The sequence below is a fragment of the Mustela lutreola genome, chromosome 1, assembly GCF_030435805.1.
Source record: "Mustela lutreola isolate mMusLut2 chromosome 1, mMusLut2.pri, whole genome shotgun sequence".
Lineage (NCBI taxonomy): Eukaryota > Metazoa > Chordata > Mammalia > Carnivora > Mustelidae > Mustela > Mustela lutreola.
The window spans coordinates 275,709,689-275,723,197 of record NC_081290.1 but is presented as its reverse complement, the minus strand read 5'-3'; the positions used below and the strand labels follow the sequence as shown (position 1 = coordinate 275,723,197).

The 13,509-nt window shown below is 37.2% G+C and overlaps 1 protein-coding gene across 1 annotated transcript; it reads right to left on the bottom strand.

Moving 5' to 3' along the window:
* Window positions 1–10,237: 10,237 nt before the first annotated feature.
* Window positions 10,238–11,611, bottom strand: LOC131809592 (olfactory receptor 5L1-like). The gene is made up of 2 exons (XM_059136844.1): window positions 10,691–11,611; window positions 10,238–10,300 (listed from the first exon to the last, which is right to left on the bottom strand). The coding sequence occupies exons 1-2, from the start codon at window positions 11,609–11,611 to the stop codon at window positions 10,238–10,240; spliced, it is 984 nt and encodes a 327-aa protein (XP_058992827.1).
* Between the last annotated feature and the right edge of the window lie 1,898 nt (window positions 11,612–13,509).

The window sequence follows — 13,509 nt, the reverse complement described above, 5'->3', positions numbered from 1 at the left end:
TCCAGCCTCAACTTGGCGTTGCTCTGCTGCATCTTTGACCTTTCAATCTGTCTATGAGTGCTGAGAGTAGACATCCTACATAGATTGAAATGATTTCCTCTATTTCTCCTTACTGCTAAATTTTATCTTGAATGGGTGCTGGTTGGTGCCAAATAATTTTCTGCGTCTATAATGTGGCCATGTGATTTTGTTGCCTTTAATTGTATGTAAGTGATGTATTACATTGTTTTTCATATGTTAAACCAACCTTGCATTTCTGGGATAAATCTCACTTGGTCATGGTTTATAATCTTTTTATATGTTTTAATGCATTTGTTTTATTTCATGACTGGATATAATATTTTTTTGAGAATTCTTGTGTTTATATTCATGAGGGATATTGGTTTGCATTTTCTTCCTCATTTTGTCTTTGGCTTTGGTATGCTGGAATACCAGGATAACTGCATGAACTGGAAAGAACATCATGTCTTCTGTCATCTAAATGAGGTAATTAATAATTGATGCTACTGTTTATAACACTGAAACTAATAATACATTATATGTTAATTTAAAAATAAACATAATTATACTATTGTTATATACTTATTTAGTGAAAACAACTCAGTCAAAGACAACTATCATACGCTCTCTCTGTTAAGAGGAATTTGAGAGGCAGGGCAGGGGGTCCTGGCACATAGGGAGGGAAAAAATGAAATAAGATGAGATCAGGAGGGAGACAAACCATAAGAGACTCTTGATCTCAGGAAACAAACTGAGGGTTTCTGACGGGTGTCAGGATAAGGATAGGGTAGTTGGGTTATGGACATTGGGAAGGGTATGTGCTATGGTAAGTGCTATGAAATGTGCAATCCTGATGATTCACAGACCTGTAGCCCTGGGGCAAATAATACATTATATTTTAATTAAGGAAAAATGAAAACAAAAGGTGAAACCATCTGTGCCTGGACATTGGTAGGGGAAAGGAGGGAATATTTTTATTAGAAATAAAATTTATTGTTACATATCTATTCAGACTTTCTATTTCTTTGTCAATTTTGATAAACTGATCTTTTATAATTTTTTTTTATGTATCATCTAACTTGACTAAATTTTTGGCATGAAATTTTTTATACTATTCATTATACTCATTTTAATTTACTCAAGATTACTTTCCTCAATGATTGTGGTAATTTGTTCCTTGTTTTTTGATTTTTTTTTTTTGCATAGTAATTCTAGCTAAAATTTTGTCAATTATATTAATCTTTTGACAGTACAAACTTATTGGTCTTGTCTGTTCTTCATCTTCTTACTTTATTGGCTTGTGCTCTAATCATTATTTCTTTCCTTTGTTGTTCCTTCTTCTTCTTTTCTTCTTCTTCTTCTTCCTCTTCTTTAATTTCTTCATGTGGAAGCTAAGTTTCTAGTTTTAAGAGTTTTCTTCTTTTCTAATATAGTTATTTGAAGACCTAAATTTCCTTGTAAACCCTGGGAAGTACCTATTAAAATTCCATACTTTAATTTTCATTTTCATCATTGATTTCAAACAGGAGCACTATAATCGTTCTGTTTCTTCTCTACAGTGTTCCAGTTAAGCACAAATCAATTAAGTGATAATGTATAAAGGAAGGCAATTTCATATATGTGAATATATATGATTATATAAAATATTGTAGGATATAATTATATATATAAATTTCTGAAATAAAGTTGTTTTAATTTCTTAGTGTACTTTTAAAATCATATCACCATTAAAATTATTTCATAAACCAATATAAGATTATTATGCAGGTTTTATTTTACGGTAAGCAAAATAGTGAGTAGTTTTTCTCTCAATAATTTTCTGAACTAATTTGGGAGTTATTAAAAAACAAATAATATAGGTCAAAGAATATATAAGTAATCCAAACAAAATTAATGATAGAAGAAAGGCAAATATTATGTCATAAAATTTTTGAAAATTAGAAACTCATATCTATTTGGCCATTTCATAGTAAATATTACTAGTACTAGAAAAAATTAATTCTTCCTAATAAACACAATAATCTAGTTTTGATTACTTATCTGTTTAGGTTATCATTAAAAATGACAAGTAATTTAAAACATTTAAGGGGCAGCTGTGTGGCTCAGTTGGTTAAACATCGGATTCTTGATTTTGGCTCAGGTGTTGATCTCAGGGTCATGGAATTGAGCTTTACATGGGCGCTGAACTCTCTCTTCCTCTCCTTTTGCCCTCTCCTGTCTGCACTCTCTCTTTCTCTCTAAAATAAATAACTAAAATATTTTAAAAAATAAAACAACATTTAAGAAAAGCAAATGGCTCTCAATATTTACAAGAAATCTATTCAATAATTATATGAAGACTGCCTAGGGAGTTCTTATGAAGAAAATTGAGATTGCTTTTGTTCAAGTAACCAATAAATTAATAATATATTTATGCAGATTGATAGTGGAAAAAAGGAAGGATGAAAGAGAATACGAATACATTTTCTTTGTTTTTGTTCTCATTATTAGCTTGCCCTACTATTTCTAAACTTGTAAATATTTGTATCCCCCACACTGAAATTATTTCTGAAAAAAATTAAACTAGTTAGGTTTAGCCTATTTTACTTTTTATTACTTTGAGCACCTAACAACATAACTTGTATGTATGCGGCATCAAATAGTAGCTCAAAAATTTGTTGAATCATTTGGTATATTGTATATATGCAATAAATGCTAGTCCTATTCTCTTTTTGCCCCTGCCAACTGAGAAACTGTAGATGTTAAATAAACAATCATTGTATTTAAAATTTAGTGAAATAGGTGACAAGGAAAGGTATACATAGTCTTATGTTCAAGAACCTCACAAGCCAGTATTATTAGTAAATATCATAATAAGGTTGGTCTTCAAGTTTTTATTTAAATTCTGGTTAGTTAACATACAGTGTAATATTAGTTGCAGGTATAAAATTTAGTGATCCATCATTTACATAAAATACCCAGTACCCACCACAAGTGTCCCCCTTCATACCCATTACCTATTTCAACCATCAGTTGCTGGCCCCTACCCCAGCAACCTTCAGTTTCTTCTCTAGAGTTAAGAGTCTGTTTTCTGGTTTGATTCTCTTTTTCTTCCCCTATGTTCTTCTGTTCTGTTCGTCTGAGTAAAATCATATGATATTTATCTTTCTATGACTGACTTATTTACCTTACCCTAATACTCTCTAGTGCCATCCACAACATTGCAGATGGCAGGATATCATTCCTTTTGATAGCTGATTAATATTTCGTATAATATGTACACTACTTCTCCTTTATCCATTCTTAAGTTGATGGACATTTGGGCTCCTTCCATAATTTGCCTTAAAAATGAAATACTTATGTGTTCTACAAATAGGTTAGAATTTGCCTTTAAGTGACAGCATTCTATTCCTGTGGAAAGTTAGAATGGAGACTTAGAGTGAACAAACAAACAAACAGACAATGTAATGATGACCTAAGTCAGAGATGCAGGTACTTATAGGAATGATTATTCATTCAGTGATGGCAAGTATACCTGTGGGGGGAGATTTTTATATAGACACACTCCTATATATGTGTGTATACATGAGTCTGTGTGTATATATATAAGACAGACAGTAGATATGTAATAAAAGTAAAATATAAGAAATAGAGGTTGGGAGGAGGAGTCAAGATGGTGGAGAAGTAGCAGGCTGAGACTACATCAGCTAGCCGGAGATCAGCTAGATAGCTTATCTAAAGATTGCAAACACCTGAAAATCCATCGGCAGATCGAAGAGAAGAAGAACAGCAATTCTGAAAACAGAAAAACAACCACTTTCTGAAAGGTAGGACAGGCGGAGAAGTGAATCCAAAGCCACGAGGAGATAGACCCCGGGGGGAGGGGCCGGCTCCCGGCAAGCCGCGGAGCAACGGCACACAAAATCAGGACTTTTAAAAGTCTGTTCCACTGAGGGACATCGCTCCAGAGGCTAAACCGGGGCGAAGCCCACACGGGGTCAGCGTGGCCTCAGGTCCCGCAGGGTCACAAAGGATCGGGGGTGTCTGAGTGTCGCAGAGCTTGTGGGTATTGGAATGGGAAAGCCGGCTACAGAGACAGAGCCGACAGTAAGATCACAGCTCGGTCACAGGCTCGGTGAGCTCAGAGCGCGGCCGGAGGTCAGGCAGACGGGAGTAACTGGCGCTGTTCTCTGAGGGCGCACTGAGGAGTGGGGCCCTGGGCTCTCGGCTCCTCCGGGCCGGAGACCAGGAGGCCGCCATTTGTATTCCCATCCTCCAGAACTCTATGGAAAGTGCTCAGGGAACAAAAGCTCCTGAAAGCAAACCTGAGCAGATTACTCACCCTGGCCCCTGATAAGGGCGGTGCAATTCCGCCTGGGGCAAAGACACTTGAGAATCACTACACCAGGCCCCTCCCCCAGAAGATCAACAAGAAATCCAACCAAGACCAAGTTCACCTACCAAGGAGTGCGGTTTCAATACCAAGGAGAGCAGAATTCCAGAGGAGGAGAAAGCAAAGCACGGAACTCATAGCTTTTTCCCTGTGATTTTTTTTAGTCTTGCAGTTAATTTAATTTTTTTATTTTTCATTTTTTGTTTTTTTTCTCGCCTTCTGGTAAAATTTTTTTTAACTTTTACCTTTTTCTTTTTTAACGTTTTTTAACCAGTTTATCTAATATATATATTTTTTCATTTTATATTTTTCTTATTTGTTTTCTTTTTTTAAAATTCTTTTCTTTCTTTTTCTTTTTTCTTTTTTTTTTTTCTTTCTTCCTTTTTGAACCTCTTTTTATCCCCTTTCTCCCCCCTCACGATTTGGGACCTCTTCTAATTTGGCTAAAGCATATTTTCCTGGGATTGGTGCCACCCTTTTAGTATTTTACTTGCTCCTTCATATACTCTTATCTGGACAAAATGACAAGAAGGAAAATTTCAACACAAAAAAAAGAACAAGAGGCAGTACCGAAGGCTAGGGACCTAATCAATACAGACATCGGTAATATGTCAGATCTAGAGTTCAGAATGACAATTCTCAAGGTTCTAGCCGGGCTCGAAAAAGGCATGGAAGATATTAGAGAAATCCTCTCGAGAGATCTAAAAGCCCTTTCTGGAGAAATAAAAGAACTAAAATCTAACCAAGTTGAAATAAAAAAAGCTATTAATGAGGTGCAATCAAAAATGGAGGCTCTCACTGCTAGGATAAATGAGGCAGAAGAAAGAATTAGTGATATAGAATACCAAATGACAGAGAATAAAGAAGCTGAGCAAAAGAGGGACAAACAGCTACTGGACCACGAGGGGAGAATTCGAGAGATAAGTGACACCATAAGACGAAACAACATTAGAATAATTGGGATTCCAGAAGAAGAAGAAAGAGAAAGGGGAGCAGAAGGTATACTGGAGAGAATTATTGGGGAGAATTTCCCCAATATGGCAAAGGGAACGAGCATCAAAATTCAGGAGGTTCAGAGAACGCCCCTCAACATCAATAAGAATAGGCCCACACCCTGTCACCTAATAGTAAAATTTACAAGTCTCAGTGACAAAGACAAAATCCTGAAAGCAGCCCGGGAAAAGAAGTCTGTAACATACAATGGTAAAAATATTAGATTGGCAGCTGACTTATCCACAGAGATCTGGCAGGCCAGAAAGAGCTGGCATGATATTTTCAGAGCACTAAACGAGAAAAACATGCAGCCAGGAATACTATATCCAGCTAGGCTATCATTGAAAATAGAAGGAGAGATTAAAAGCTTCCAGGACAAACAAAAACTGAAAGAATTTGCAAACACCAAACCAGCTCTACAGGAAATCTTGAAAGGGGTCCTCTAAGCAAAGAGAGAGCCTACAAGTGGTAGATCAGAATGGAACAGAGACCATATACAGTAACAGTCACCTTACAGGCAATACAATGGCCCTAAATTCATATCTCTCAATAGTTACCCTGAATGTTAATGGGCTAAATGCCCCTGTCAAAAGACACAGGGTATCAGAATGGATAAAAAAACAAAACCCATCTATATGTTGCCTGCAAGAAACTCATTTTAAGCCCGAAGACACCTCCAGATTTAAAGTGAGGGGGTGGAAAAGAATTTACCATGCTAATGGACATCAGAAGAAAACAGGAGTGGCAATCCTTATATCAGATCAATTAGATTTTAAGCCAAAGACTATAATAAGAGATGAGGAAGGACACTATATCATACTTGAAGGGTCTGTCCAACAAGAAGATCTAACAATTTTAAATATCTATGCCCCCAGCGTGGGAGCAGCCAACTATATAAACCAATTAAAAACAAAATCAAAGAAACACATCAACAATAATACAATAATAGTAGGGGACTTTAACACTCCCCTCACTGAAATGGACAGATCATCCAAGCAAAAGATCAGCAAGGAAATAAAGGCCTTAAACAACACACTGGACCAGATGGACATCACAGATATATTCAGAACATTTCATCCCAAAGCAACAGAATACACATTCTTCTCTAGTGCACATGGAACATTCTCCAGAATAGATCACATCCTTGGTCCTAAATCAGGACTCAACCGGTTATCAAAAGATTGGGATCATTCCCTGCATATTTTCAGACCACAATGGTCTAAAGCTAGAACTCAACCACAAAAGGAAGTTTGAAAAGAACCCAAATACATGGAGACTAAAAAGCATCCTTCTAAAGAATGAATGGGTCAACAGGGAAATTAAAGAAGAATTGAAAAAAATCATGGAAACAAATGATAATGAAAATACAACAGTTCAAAATCTGTGGGACACAACAAAGGCAGTCCTAAGAGGAAATTATATAGCGGTTCAAGCCTTTCTCAAGAAACAAGAAAGGTCTCAGGTACACAACCTAACCCTACACCTAAAGGAGCTGAAGAAAGAACAAGAAAGAAACCCTAAGCCCAGCAGGAGAAGAGAAATCATAAAGATCAGAGCAGAAATCAATGAAATAAAAACCAAAAAAACAATAGAACAAATCAACGAAAGTAGGAGCTGGTTCTTTGAAAGAATTAATAAAGTTGATAAACCCCTGGCCCGACTTATCAAAAAGAAAAGAGAAAGGACCCAAATAAATAAAATCATGAACGAAAGAGGAGAGATCACAACTAACACCAAGGAAATACAAACTATTATAAGAACATACTATGAGCAACTCTACGCCAATAAATTTGACAATCTGGAAGAAATGGATGCATTCCTAGAAACATATAAACTACCACAGCTGAACCAGGAAGAAATAGAAAGCCTGAACAGACCCATAACCAGTAAGGAGATTGAAACAGTCATTAAAAATCTCCAAACAAAAGCCCAGGGCCAGATGGCTTCCCGGGGGAATTCTACCAAACATTTAAAGAAGAACTAATTCCTATTCTCCTGAAACTGTTCCAAAAAATAGAAATGGAAGGAAAACTTCCAAACTCATTTTATGAGGCCAGCATCACCTTGATCCCAAAACCAGACAAGGATCCCACCAAAAAAGAGAGCTATAGACCAATATCCTTTATGAACACAGATGTGAAAATTCTCACCAAAATACTAGCCAATAGGATTCAACAGTACATTAAAAGGATTATTCACCACGACCAAGTGCGATTTATTCCAGGGCTGCAAGGTTGGTTCAACATCCGCAAATCAGTCAATGTGATACAACACATCAATAAAAGAAAGAACAAGATCCATATGATACTCTCAATAGATGCTGAAAAAGCATTTGACAAAGTACAGCATCCCTTCCTGATCAAAACTCTTCAAAGTGTAGGGATAGAGGGCACATACCTCAATATCATCAAAGCCATCTATGAAAAACCCACCGCAAATATCATTCTCAATGGAGAAAAACTGAAAGCTTTTCCGCTAAGGTCAGGAACACGGCAGGGAAGTCCATTATCACCACTGCTATTCAACATAGTACTAGAGGTCCTAGCCTCAGCAATCAGACAACAAAAGGAAATTAAAGGCATCCAAATCGGCAAAGAAGAAGTCAAATTATCACTCTTCGCAGATGATATGATACTATATGTGGAAAACCCAAAAGACTCCACTCCAAAACTGCTAGAACTTATACAGGAATTCAGTAAAGTGTAAGGATATAAAATCAATGCACAGAAATCAGTTGCATTTCTCTACACCAACAGCAAGACAGAAGAAAGAGATATTAAGGAGTCAATCCCATTTACAATTGCACCCAAAACCATAAGATACCTAGGAATAAACCTAACCAAAGAGACACAGAATCTATACTCAGAAAACTATAAAGTACTCATGAAAGAAATTGAGGAAGACACAAAGAAATGGAAAAATGTTCCATGCTCCTGGATTGGAAGAATAAATATTGTGAAAATGTCTATGCTACCTAAAGCAATCTACACATTTAATGCAATTCCTATCAAAGTACCATCCATCTTTTTCAAAGAAATGGAACAAATAATGCTAAAATTTATATGGAAACAGAAAAGACCTCGAATAGCCAAAGGGATATTGAAAAAGAAAGCCAACGTTGGTGGCATCACAATTCCGGACTTCAAGCTCTATTCCAAAGCTGTCATCATCAAGACAGCATGGTAGTGGCACAAAAACAGACACATAGATCAATGGAACAGAATAGAGAGCCCAGAAATAGACCCTCAACTCTATGGTCAAATAATCTTCGACAAAGCAGGAAAGAATGTCCAATGGAAAAAAGACAGCCTCTTCAATAAATGGTGCTGGGAAAATTGGACAGCCACATGCAGAAAAATGAAATTGGACCATTTCCTTACACCACACACAAAAATAGACTCAAAATGGATGAAGGACCTCAATGTTCGAAAGGAATCCATCAAAATCCTTGAGGAGAACACAGGCAGCAACCTCTTCGACCTCAACCGCAGCAACATCTTCCTAGGAACAACGCCAAAGGCAAGGGAAGCAAGGGAAAAAATGAACTATTGGGATTTCATCAAGATCAAAAGCTTTTGCACAGCAAAGGAAACAGTTAACAAAATCAAAAGACAACTGACAGAATGGGAGAAGATATTTGCAAACGACATATCAGATAAAGGACTAGTGTCCAGAATCTATAAAGAACTTAGCAAACTCAACACCCAAAGAACAAATAATCCAATCAAGAAATGGGCAGAGGACATGAACAGACATTTCTGCAAAGAAGACATCCAGATGGCCAACAGACACATGAAAAAGTGCTCCATATCACTCGGCATCAGGGAAATACAAATCAAAACCACAATGCAATATCACCTCACACCAGTCAGAATGGCTAAAATAAACAAGTCAGGAAATGACAGATGCTGGGGAGGATGCGGAGAAAGGGGAACCCTCCTACACTGTTGGTGGGAATGCAAGCTGGTGCAGCCACTCTGGAAAACAGCATGGAGGTTCCTCAAAATGTTGAAAATAGAACTGCCCTATGACCCAGCAATTGCACTATTGGGTATTTACCCTAAAGATACAAACGTAGTGATCCAAAGGGGCACGTGCACCCGAATGTTTATAGCAGCAGTGTCCACAATAACCAAACTATGGAAAGAACCTAGATGTCCATCAACAGATGAATGGATCAAGAAGATGTGGTATATATATACACAGTGGAATACTATGCAGCCTTCAAAAGAAATGAAATCTTGCCATTTGCGACAACATGGATGGAACTAGAGTGTATCATGCTTAGCGAAATAAGTCAAGCAGAGAAAGACAACTATCATATGATCTCCCTGATATGAGGAAGTGGTGATGCAACATGGGGGCTTAAGTGGGTGCGAGAAGAATCAATGAAAGAAGATGGGATTGGGAGGGAGACAAACCATAAGTGACTCTTAATCTCACAAAACAAACTGAGGGTTGTTGGGGGGAGGGGGTTTGGGAGAAGGGGGTGGGATTATGGACATTGGGGAGGGTATGTGCTTTGGTGAGTGCTGTGAAGTGTGTAAACCTGGTGATTCACAGACCTGTACCCCTGGGGATAAAAATATATGTTTATAAAAAATAAAAAATTAAAAAAAAAAGAAATAGAGGTTGGGTGAGTGGGAAGAGGGGAACTAATTGTGAGCCAGAGGTCATTCTAGACTCTTTGCACATGACATATAACTTCATGGGAAGTAATTAGTATTATTTCCATTGATTTCAGTTGAGACCATATCTGAAGTTCCAAAAGCACTGGACACTGCAACATCAAAAACAAAAATAATAAAGAAAACCAGAAATAATCAATAAAGCTTTAAAAAAGATTAAAAGACACATACCCATATGGAAATCTCATTGCATATATAAACTTTTGGGAAAAGATGCATTCTTTATAGGAAAATAGGAGGAATTCAACTTTGGAAAGGATTAACATTTCCATAATACATAATGAAAAAAACTGTTATTTTTAAGCACTGTTCATTAAGCTCATAAAGGTTAAAGAATAAACTAAATGTATCTTAAGGATCCATTACTAATAACCATTTAAGACATGAAAGACTGAAAGAAAGTGAAGACATATACTTCAAGTTTGAAATTGCTCAATCCTACCCTTGAGGCCAAGTGAAGAGACACAAAAACAAATGAATCAAAAAGAATCACTCAGAAACACCTACCTCCTGGCTCTTCCCTTCACTCGAACACTACAGTCCACACATTCACCCCTCTACCAGCCTCCAAGCCTCCACTTTGGGAACCTGAGTCCTGTTAAGAAAATATTTTCTAGGAAAATATTTTGGAGCTCACCACTTTTCTGAGAGCTGCTTTTACATCCTTGTTCCTCAAGCTGTAGATGAGGGGGTTCAGCATGGGTATCACTATGGTGTAGAACACTGTGGCCACCTTGTCCGTATCCAAGCTGTTGCCAGAACTGGGCCGGCAATAAATAAAAAGAATAGTTCCATGGAAGACAAGGATGGCTGTGAGGTGGGAGGCACAGGTGGAAAAGGCTTTGTGCCTTCCCTCTGCAGAGCGCATCCTCAGGATGGTGAGGAGAATCAGCAAGTAGGAGGTGAAGATGATCACAATGGTGATGATCTCATTGGCAGTGGCCACAATGAGCACCATGAGTTCGTTAACAGAGACATCAGAGCAAGCAAGTGATAAGAGAGGGGGTAGATCACAAAAGAAGTGATTAATCATATTTGATCTATAGGATGGGATCTCAAGAGCTAAACACAAGTGGGTCAGAGAACACACCATCCCCCAGAGGTAGCAGCAGGAAACCAGCTCCATACAGAGATTCTGGGACATAGTGACAGTGTACAGCAGTGGGTTGCAGATGGCCACAAAGCGGTCATAGGCCATCACAGCCAGCAGGAAGACCTCAGTAATCACACATGTGCAAAACAAGTAGAATTGCACCGTGCATCCCAGGAAGGAGATGGCTTTGTCCCTGTTTAAGATACTGGACAGCATCTTTGGCACGATGATCGTGGAGTAGCAAAAATCCACAAAGGACAAGTGGCTGAGGAAAAAGTACATGGGAGTGTGAAGTTGAGAGCTGACCTGAATCACTGCAATCATGCCTAGATTTCCCAAAACTGTGACTCCATAGATGAGAAGGAACAGCAGGAAGAGGAAGACTTTCAGCTCAGGGGCATCTGTTAATCCAAGAAGGATGAACTCTGTTATGGAGGTGCAATTCTCCTCCTTAATTTCTGCCATGTGTCAGGTTCAGGAAAACAAATGTTAAATGTGTGTTTCTTCTAAAATGGGAAGAAAAAGAACAGATTCATTTTAACCTCAGAGAAATATAGCATTGATATCAAATATTGTATTTATACAATATAACAAAAACACAGTTGTCAAGTAATTCAAGATGTTAAGTGTCTGACTGGATCCCAATGATCAAAATTGACTTTAGCATCAGAAGAAACATTAAAAAACTTAAATGATTCCAACTTTTACCACAACATATTGAGATGATTAACTAAGTTCGATTATTGGGTGGGTTTCAAAATAGAGCTAATGGTACATTTCAAAGCCACACAGAAATGTTCCTCTGTTCTCTGAAAACCCTTAAGAAGCTCAGACAGCAGTACCTACTGTGATTCTATAAAAGATATACTTTTTTTCTTTTTTTTTTCACTGAGTCTTTCAGGATCAAATATTTGAAGCAAAGTTTCTAACAATCCTCTTTAGAGATTGTGACACATTTTTTGAGGTCTGCAGCTCACAAAACCCTTTTAAATTCTGAGGGTTTTGAAGGGGCAGGGGCGGGGGCCAGATAGTGGGTATTATGGAGGGCACGTATTGCATGGAGCACTGGGTGTGGTACATAACAATGAATTCATAACAATGATTTCTCTCTATCAAATAAATAAATAAAATCTTTAAAAAAAAAAAAGAAGTAGAAGCATATCACTTTCCTGAAGTCATGTTTTTTTCATTATCCAGCCAAGAACAGAGATAAACCAAAACCAAAACAAAACAAAGTACCTGAGTTATTTGTGGGCTTCCCAGTTAAACAGGAAAGCTAACTTGCTAAATTTTTTCCTGAATGTTCTAGGCTGTTGATAAGAAACTATTTCATGTCAACTTCTAAACAACTCCAAAAGAATTCATCTCATTTTCTGAGCAGAGTGAGTTCCCAGGTCTTGATTGTCTGTGGACAGTGTGTTGGGCAGGTGACTGCAACCCTCAGCAGTAGCATGACAATGAAAGAGCCTCTCCATGATCACAAATGCTTGATTTCATCACAGAAACTGGTCTGAAAAAAAGGTGTTAAGAGCAATCAGAAAGAGAGAGAAAAGATGGTTACCATTTGATTATTCAGTATTCTTTCATACACACCCCTGTTTGATGTTACAGAGAAAAAGTTCTAATTCAAAAATAAGTGTTTCTGAAAACTAAAACACAAAATAATTTTAAACAGTAACAGCATACAAGTAGAAGTCCTTTTAAAACATTAACTAATTAGAGGAGAGATGGCTTCAATACATCTTTAAAATAACTGTGGATAGGGAACTTACATTCATTTTTATTTTCAAGTAACCAGAGTCTAGCTCTAGCTAACCGACCTGAGTGACAGACATTTTCTCCCTGGTATTGAAGACGTTAAGACATATAGAGTAGGCAGAGACTTATACTGTAATTTAAGCTCCTGGGAAATGAGCTCCTTAGGCCCCAAACAATTACTAATCCTTAGGGCAAAATATATAAAAATCAAACTGAGACTCTAGGTCATGTAACATATCTAATAATTAATCTTTAAGACATATCAGAAAATTTATTTTTTGAATTATCCCAATTTGCAAAACGACTGTTTAAAACTAAACATGTTCCTTCCCAGCCTTCATGGTGCTATGCGATATTAAATCTAAGTGTCATACGTGTGGGACACAGCTTTTAGACCATAATGAAATAGCATGAGTATTTCTTCCTTTCTAATAACATGATAGAATCCCTTAGATTCTTCCTATAGGGCATAGTGACAAATATCATATTAGAATTCCTTTAAATACTGTAAAATTAATGATGCTACTCGTCATATAAGTATAGAATAGATCACATTTATTGAGCTCTTGCTAGGTGTTGAAAACTATTCTAAATATTATGTAAGT